This window comes from Sorghum bicolor, chromosome 5 (assembly GCF_000003195.3).
Source record: "Sorghum bicolor cultivar BTx623 chromosome 5, Sorghum_bicolor_NCBIv3, whole genome shotgun sequence".
NCBI lineage: Eukaryota > Viridiplantae > Streptophyta > Magnoliopsida > Poales > Poaceae > Sorghum > Sorghum bicolor.
Genome location: NC_012874.2, coordinates 3,171,921 through 3,181,246, shown reverse-complemented (window position 1 = coordinate 3,181,246; position 9,326 = coordinate 3,171,921). Strand labels below are relative to the sequence as shown.

Sequence of the window (9,326 nt, the reverse complement as noted above, 5' to 3'; positions counted from 1 at the left end):
TCATGGAATCTTGGCGAGCAGCTCAGCTGTAATGTAAACTTATATAGTTTAGTACTGTAGACTGTGTGTAGCTAGCAACTGTGGCTACATCACTCACGCAATGCTTGTTTAATTTTCTTGCGGGCTGGTAATAACAAGAAAATGGTAATTATTTCCTTGGATTGAGATGATCCAGCAGGGCAGGCAGAGAGAGAGAGAGAGAGAGAGAGAGAGAGAGAGAGAGAGTAAACTGTTTACAAGAATGAAATCATCAGAGGAACTGACAGGGGTCACACACAGAACCATCAACCATGAGGCAGACAGGGGAGACAGACATTCAGGCGTGCTCAGAGAAAACAATGTACAAGTGTGTGTAGACTGTAGTATAGGTTAAGTTTTCCATTTGATTAAGAAGGAGTAGATCGTTGACGGCCATAATTAAGCTTCTTCCCAAACTCCATATCGATCACACACCAAACCAAACTAGTAGAGCTAGCTAGCTAGCATGCACACCTATACATCAGTGAGAAAACAACCAAACCACTCTGTACTACTCTAGCATGGACCTGCACAATCTTTATACTACTGCCGGGATATACCTACCTACCAGTCTACTGCCAGGCATGCATTGGACCTGCCTCTGGCACTGGTACTAGAGGTAGCAACAACATAATTAAACGAGCATATAGATATATTTCCAATATAATATGGTATCATGATACGATTCCATTCCAGCCTGATATGTAGTATCAACTTCCAAGCATGCATGTACGCACTCTACCCAAACCAAACCAAACCGGCAAGGCGAGATGCATGTCTTCCTCCAGTCCTCACGGTGACACGATCACGGCTTGCCCTTGTGCTGCGTGTAGATGTAGTCGAGGTGCGCGTCCCCGAGCAGCCGCCTCTCCAGGCACTCGTCGTTCTCGCCCTCGCAGACCGCCGCCGCCCCCTCCTCCTCTGCTCCCATCATCTGCAGAAACAGGGACATGCATCACGAAAAAGATCAGCTTTAGTTGCCTCTAGATTAATTAGCCTCCCGTCACAAGTTAGTTATACTACGACTGATCGACAGGTCTAAGCGAGACATGCAGATTAATTCATTGGGCTGTCCTTTCCCCCGTTCCGATCCCCTCACCTCTGAGATGGAGAGCTCGTCGCCATTGCCCACGGCCTCACCTTCCTGAAGCACGAGGCCGTCGGCAGCTGCCGCCATGACAACATTCTCCGCTGCAGAGAGACCAAGAACGTCAGGGCACACAGCAGCTAGCTAGCTAACCAGCAGGCCAGCCAGATTGTGTTAGAAAAAAGAACACCGATCCAGCATGAATGCATGTACGCTTGGCACGAGACCGCACAAGTAAAGGTAGGCGTGTACCTTGGTGAAGAACCTGCGGAGGAACGGCTGGAGCTGGCTGCAGCGGAGGCAGGAGGCGAGCCGCTGCCACGCCGTGGGAGAAGCAGACGACGAGGAGGAGGAGCAGCGCAGGAGCCGCGGGTGGCCAAGAGCTGCTGCGGCCACGCCCCATGTCGGCCTGTCCGAGGGGAGCGAGGGAGGGAGAGTGGAGTGTAGTCGCTAGCTGCTGCTGGCTCTGGCTGGGACCTTGTTTGTGTTAGCTGCGGGTGCTCGTGGTAATGTTGGCGCTGATCAGGCGTTCTATTTATAATGCCAGAGGCAGGCTGCAGGCCCACAGCTTTTTAAAAAACATCTTCTAAAATTTTTCGAAAGATCACCGTAGGCATAGCATTTTGCTTGGATGGACAGATTTGGTCTGTTTGGTTGCCTGGCCAGTCTCTCAAACCAGGCTCTATCTATATAGCCTTCGTACAGCCTTAGTTAGGCCCAACTAGAAACACTAGGTTGGTGTTTCTTCTCGAGTCAGGCTCCAACTGGTTCAGCTGAATTTCTCTCACCGTCCGGTGTTACGTGCCAGCGGCGATGCTCCTCCTTCTCCCCCGCCAGCGCTCCTCCTCCTTCTCTCCCGCCGGCGTTCCTCCTCCTCCCCCGCTGGCGCTCCTCCTCCTTTCTCCCGTCCATGCTCCTTCTCCTCCCACCGCCGCCATCATCGTGAAGGTGCGTGTGGCATGGTTGACCACGGCGAAGACGAAGATGTGTTCTGTGCCGCCCCCGTCCTCCTTTGTGATGTGGTCCTTTTTCGGCTCCTCTTGGACCTGACATGGTGCCACCGGCGAAGTGGTGTGCGATGGTGCCACCGGCCAAGTCACCCGACATGAAGATTCGACCGAGATCATGGCCTCGGCGACCCACGGATCCCCTTTGGCCTACTTCGCTTGCAGAGACCAGCCACAAGACCGACGTCGCGACATCGTTGATGGTGGTAGGGAGGACTGCAACGTCGTCGAGGCCCACGAGCAACGACATGACAAACTGCGGCGTCAGTCATGGCTTGTTCCCTCTGCTCTCTCTGCTCACTTCGAAGGGGTGGAGTTACATGTACAAAGAAGAGGTGACTCTATTTAAGCCAAATCGCCAACCAAACAAATTAATTGTTAGCTAGGCTTAGGTAGTGTAGGCAACCAAACAAGTTTATTGTCTTGGTTTGTTGGAGACAGGCTTAGACTAGCCTGGCTTATTTCTAGTCAGTCTAGAAGTTGGTCATGAAACCAAACACACTGCAAAGTACTGTTCACTGATTTGTTGTCGCTGATTTGTTGTGAGAAAAAATATTGATGAAAATGGCTAGTAGATTCGTTCCTCTCCCGCATGATCGTCGAGAGCCGAGACACGCATGGTATATGTTCAGAACGTGTACATACAGAGTTTTGGTGGCATAATAAATTATAAGTTAATTTCGCTTTTGTGTTCACACGCATGGTTTACTAATCATATTACTTGAAGTCCAATTACCATAAATTAAGTTAATTTCGCTTTTTGTGTGGCATGTTGATGACATCCCGAGACTTGAGGTCCAAATTACTAAAGTTTGGGGATCTAAATAAATGTGACTCTCAAGAACCTCCGGTGAATTTTCACTCTTGCATTGATTCTACCTTTTACTTTTACGAGTGTGCTAGACAAAATACTGTCCTAGGTCTTAATATATATTTCTTCATTTTTTACTAAGTTTATTGCAACAATTTGGTATACAGCAGTTAATACTATAGGAAACAAATATAATAAGCTATATTTTGGCACTGTTGAGGCCACGTTTATCTTAGACAATTACAACGAGATCGATCGATCTTAAGGCCACAATCAACTTTTTTACCGGGAACAACTTCAATACACACTCTACACTCTCTTTTTTTAGATAATGGAAAATTCCAGCTTTAGCCTTCTTCTTAAAAGAAGAAGCATCAGTCCAAATTTATTACAGTAGCGCACCCATAATTAAAACTTATTACAGGTTCAGAATTAATGTTTAAGACGGTAAATGAAAGACCATCCATGCGATGCGAGGAACTCCATGGCTCCTCGATTCTAGTAGCTTGCAAGCGTCACGAATCCGTTCCTTGTCGTCATCCGAGCGCTGCAACAGAGCCCAAAATCGTAACCAGTGTGTCCCCCTGCCTTTGTCAAAAACCATATCGTTCCTTGTGATCCATATTGCCCAGCAAAACGCCGCAACCCCAGTTAATAATAGATGATTATGATTGGATCCTCCTAGCTTTGACCAACTATTGAAAAGATGGTTCACGTTCCTTGGAGAAAAAATACCAAACAAAACAAATGCGGCACGCCAAAGAAATCTGGCATAATGGCAATCAAAAAACAAGTGTTGGATAGTTTCAGGTGTGCTACAAAAACAACAAGCCTTACTCCCATTCCAATTCCTTTTAGCAAGGCTGTCTTTTGTGAGTACCAACCCCTTTTTTAAGAACCAAAGAAAAATCTTAATCTTCAAGGGCACTTTCATATGCCAAATTTCCTGGGTAACCTTAATCCCATTATTAACTAGGTATTTGTACATGGATTTAATAGAAAATAAGCCATTATTATTTAAGTTCCAGACGAAAGTATTCCGACCCTCATTTAAATTAATAAAAGCAACTCTCGCAACTAGACTTTGTCATTCCAACTCTAACCTTAGGTGCGCGTAAAATGTACACTGACACCGAAATACGAACATATACTACCCTAATTTTTCTAAAACAAACACAGAAAAAGCCCTTGTTGGGTAGTCTCCCTAGACGATTGGACTAGCCTAGCACTAGAAGGCCCTTTCGCAACACTCTGAACTTCTACTTAGGTAGCATGCACAAATCATAAAATATTCAAAGGAAATAGAAAACCAAAGCATGGTTAAATTTAAGAAAAAATATTCTAGTATCTGAAAATTTGACTAGAGACGTTAATTAAAAAAAAATCCTTTTAACCCAACGTTGAAAAACATAAACTTCAACAGAACAAAAAGTTACACTATAGCTGAGCAGAAAGTATCTGAATAATGTGGTTAGTTAATCATGAACCGAGTAGTGCTACACTGTGTATATACGTACCCTTGTAACGCAATGGATATTCTCTTATCAACTTTCGGAGCTAGGCACTCAGACGAAACTAAAGGAGAGGAAACACTAATTTAAGCAGAAATGGTGAAAGGTAGGGTGCGCATGCAGTGCTATTGTACTATATTAGTAAACGTTTACTAAGAATGGTGCCTTAGTCTGCTAGCTGATCCCAGAAACAAAACAGAAGTCTCCATTGACTCGTGATCACAAACATGCATGCTTACGCACTACAGCAGTACAGCTAGCTGCTGCTGGCAGCTGCATGCCGTCCGTCCCCGTCGACGGAGGCTGCAGGGAAGAAGCCAAGAAGAAGGTGCTGTGCTGGTGCGGGAAAGGCAGAGACTTTTGGAAACCTTTCCGAGCTTTGTTGAGCCACTCAAAGTTGCGTGCTCGCGCTCTCTTTTCCTTCCTTAGTTTAGTTGGTTCTCCACCAGCCGGGAGAACGTGGTTCCTTGAAACAGAGCACGAAAACCTGCCATCTTTACTTAGAGCTTTGTTTGCTTGGCAGAGAAATCATAGATTTATTGTGAAAGAAAAACACGGCTAAATGATTGATCGATTCTACTTCCTCCCTTTCACACTCTAGTTATTAGCGGTGCATCAGAGACGTGTTGTAGTCAAGCGCCAGCTTGGAAAGAGCAGGAACAGAAACCTCTTGCCAGAAATCTGCTGCACATTAGTAGTCACTAGCTAGCTAGCTATTAGTACTGGCCCTGTTGATTTCCTTCCACGAGAGAGCGTTCCGAATCAGAGGTGGTGGTTGCTGGCTCTTGCTGCTGTGTGCATCTGTTGTGTTGACATGGTGTTCTGTTGTAGCTAGTGCGTGCACGGCCCCCACCAATGCACCATTGACCACCATACATGTAACATGTCCGGAGAGGCATGGCCCGCCCCCAACATGCACGTACGTACGTATATACCAAGGAAGGAAACAGGGTGGTTCTTTGCCATTGCACACTCAGACCTTGTTTAGGTCGCAAAAATTATTATATTTTCCTCGCTAGCTAGCTTGGCACCACTTTTTGGTTTCCAGTCCGGCCGGCCGCGTCGTCTCGATCTATCGCTGGTCGCTGCTCCGCGATCATCGGTGCCCACTTCCTGCATGTCGCATCGACGCATGTGTGCCTGCATGCCTATTCGATTCCTCTCACGTCGTCGATCGTGCTCGTCGCTTTAATTTGGTACAGCCATGCATTTCCGGCTTCCGGCCGGCCAGCCTAGCTAGCTACTCTCGGACGTCGATCATCAGTGCTGGTTTCACGTACTGTACGTACCGGTGGCGCGGCCCGTGATCGACGGGCGGAAGGTTGCGCCGGTCCGGCCATTCCGGCTTTCCGCCCACCCACTGCCACTGCACCTGGTTTTTGTTTGTGGACGACGACGGGAGCCTTTCCATCCGTCGTCGTGTTTGGTTATAGAGGGAGTAAAGTTTAACTTGTGACACCAAACGGACCTTAGCTGAACTCCAGGCTCACAGCACAAGCACAGCTAGCGCCACGCCGTGACAGAGACAGACAGAGAGGAGAGCCGCTACAAGATGCACGCGACTGCCGATACAATATGGGATTTAATTTGCTAGTGGAGAAGCGGCGCAGCCACCGGACACTCCCTCGAATTCGACTCTTTGCCGAGTGTCAAATAGTTTGTCAACTTTAGGCACGCGTCGTTCGTGCGTGCAATGCAAGTCCGCTCGTCGGGCTGCGCGGCGTGCGTGCATGTCACTGTTTGCACATACGCCGTCAGCCGGTATCACTGGCGGAGCCACCGCCCGGCCACCCCGGGCGGCCGGCCGGGCTTCTTTCTAAATTTGAAAGAAAATTTTCTTTATGTTCATATATAATTCTGTATTTTTACTTAATGAAAATTGTCTGGCTGGTATGTAGCTGTACGTTTGTGTTCTTCTCTAGCGGGCGGGCGTGTACGTCCTGCAAGAGTCTACAATGGCGTGCATGCAGTTGCACACACGCCTTGCCTTGTCCGATCGAACTAACTGCTGGTTGGTGCGTGTGCGTGTGCATATCCGGAGATCGATCGATCCGGCGATCGACGACCATGGAAACTGGAGAAAAAAAGATCAAAGACCACACCACTGTATGCCGACGTTTGCCCAAGGCTAGATTCGGACGTGCGATGTCACTCGGGGGTGAACTAAACTAGACGTAATTCTGAGCATGCATGACATCGTATAGAAACTAATAATGAAAGGAGAGGGGTTTGTTATTGTATGCTGCATGCAGGGCTCGTGACTAATTGCTCGCCGCTGGTAGTGGTAGTGGGGATCGACGAATAATTGAGGCTGCGATCGATCCATCCACTACCCATTCCATATCGGTTCACCACCACCTAAACACTTGTGTTGGACTAGTATATTTACGTACCAAAAACAAACGTGTGCTCATGATCAACTTGTTAGTAGGCTGTCGCTTTCCGTCGAGTGCATGCATGTGTATGTGCTCATATAATTCCTTCCTTCCTTTCACATCCAAAGCTCTCCATCCATCGGCGGAAATTAAAGTACTGTAGCTCAAGTACAGCACGCTTCAAGATATATGCATGCCACCACAATCTTTGTGACCACGACGTGGACGAGATTAGACTAATAAGCTTAATTAGGTAGCTAGCTACGACTCTTGCCTCGCACAAGATCATCCACCGTATTATTAGACCTATGCTACCATAGAACATCAACATGTATACTTCTCTCTACCTCAAATTAAATCAATTATTTTCTAGAGTTATCCTAATTTAGACTATTTTAAATTGGACTGAATTTATAGAGAAACACATACTTATAATATTTATTATGATACCAAATTAGTGTTATAAATCATGAAATACATTTTCATAATATACTTATTGAGTGTTATAAATTCCGTTACCCTTACTTATAAAGTTGATCAAATTTAATATAGTTTGACTTAAGTTGATTTTTGGAATTTGTTTTGTCTTTGACACATGCATGGGTCATGTAGTACTAATTATCCTCCATTATATATTCCTCCTGGATAATGACCGCCAGTTTCTCGCTCTAGTGTATCTTGACTGACCCACCACGCGCGATATCTGCGCATACCCTTGGGAGTTCAGCATGTCACATTCTCATCTGACTGTCGTTGCCCAAGCATGCCACCATATGCCAGTCAACTTCTGCATCGATACAGCTTCTGTAGCTTTCCGCTCAGCTGGGCATGCAGTGTGTCCTGCAGAGTGCGTCCTGCCTCTGCCTGCTGTGAGAGCTGAGTTAGTCGCCAAGTCCGGCACGGGGACGGCGACGCGGCATATGGTGCGTCGTCGGCGCCCCCATGCATGTGACAAGTACCTTGTCGTGCCCCCATTAATCGTGACGTATTCTCTGCGGAGACTAAGATGGATATGTATATATTTCATCTGTCACTAAAAACTTTAATTTCTAAAATTATTTTAAGTCAAATTTTTAAAGTTTTGATCAAATTTCTAGAAAAAACGATATTACTTATAGTATCAAACTAATATCATTAAATTTATCATAAAATATATTTTTATAAAATACTCATTTTAATTTAAAAAGGATAACTAGAACAAAGACTAATTTCAAAAGAGAACTTATAATTATCCCTTCTCACGACTTTCTGCCCTAGCGCCGCCGCAGCTTCCATCGTCCACCGCCGCTCTGGTCCCCCTCCATTCTCCTCTGGTATCTCGCCGGAGGTTGAAGGGAGTGAGGATCCATTATTTCTAATAAGCTTTTCTTTAGTATATCAAGTCTAGGGTTAGTGTCTCTCCATGTCAAATTTTTTGGTATTGGAGTTTTATCTTCTCCTTCTCCTCTCCGGCGATGGTGAAGGAGAGAGGTGGAATCGGCTTCTCCATGGCGGCTCCGTTGAAGATAAGGACGACAACTTCGGCGTCAGCATCTTCATCGACATGACGACATGGAGACTTTTGTTTCCGAACGGCGGCATCAAGACGGAGATGATGTCGCCGCCATGGAATAATTTTCTCCAGTCTTTTCTCCGTTTTATTATGGTTAGATCTAGCCACAATGGAGGACTAGGAAGAATAATTTTCAGATTAGTCATCCTCACTCTTCGGTGGCAGAAAGAAGAAGAAGGACGACACCAGAAAGAAGAAGGTCCTCAGTTCCGCCTACTTGAATGTTGGCCGTCGTTCGTTAGGCATTTGTTCTCTAGCCATTTGCTGAGTGTTTGCCTATGCGGTCATCTATACTGCAAAGCATCTAACAGGTTAGGTTTTGAGTTGTGCTTTACACAACGTGAGTACTATATTGTAATCCAAAGTACCTGTAACGTGTTTAATGTACTCAACTATCATATAATATAATTCTTCTTTCATCGCAAAAAAAGGAGAGCTTATAATTGGGTAGGAATTTCGAAGACCTAGAATTAGGATTAATGTCTTACAGAGAGCTCGCTTAACCACCCCAAGTTGCTCCAGCCTCCAGACACTCCAGCTATATATGCTGTTGCCTGTGTGAGCACATTTATTCTAGAAACAGTATCAGCGATTCAGTTGAGCGGCGTTCTCTGCCATGCTTTCTTCGTACTGATTTATTCAGTGTCAGCGAATTTCGGCACGCATATATACTCCTATGTCGGCGCCGGCTCGATCGGCTATGCCTGTGCGTCGTGTCACTATTGTATTGTACAAGTCTACAATAACGGCGTGCAGTAGCATACACCAACTTTCCTTATCCAGAATGAACGGATAACGAAATCGACAAGCCCGATTTCAATGCCTTTGATCTGCTAGAGATATATGGATCTATCATCATGCCTATAGTGTTATGTATACCCGACATGTGTGCAAAATCCGAACAAAAAATATTGTGTCAGCATCTTTTATCTCATCTTTCTACTACTAATCAGAGGTTCTAACAT

General features: G+C 45.8%; 1 protein-coding gene across 1 annotated transcript; it reads right to left on the bottom strand.

Annotated features, from left to right (window-relative positions):
* Positions 366-1,631, bottom strand: LOC8069316 (phytosulfokines 5). Its single transcript, XM_002448944.2, has 3 exons — positions 1,358-1,631; positions 1,118-1,209; positions 366-952 (listed from the first exon to the last, which is right to left on the bottom strand). Exons 1-3 carry the CDS (start codon positions 1,506-1,508, stop codon positions 824-826), a joined length of 372 nt encoding a protein of 123 aa, XP_002448989.1. The 5' UTR covers positions 1,509-1,631; the 3' UTR covers positions 366-823.

What these genes read in the sequence shown, in the direction of transcription:
- LOC8069316 (XM_002448944.2), bottom strand. Translation starts at nt 1,508, where the DNA reads ATGGGGCGTGGCCGCAGCAGCTCTTGGCCACCCGCGGCTCCTGCGCTG. An exon ending in TCCGCAGGTTCTTCACCAAG is followed by an intron (nt 1,210 to 1,357) that starts GTACACGCCTAC and finishes GTCTCTCTGCAG; the next exon opens with CGGAGAATGTTGTCATGGCG. An exon ending in ACGAGCTCTCCATCTCAGAG is followed by an intron (nt 953 to 1,117) that starts GTGAGGGGATCG and finishes CTGTTTCTGCAG; the next exon opens with ATGATGGGAGCAGAGGAGGA.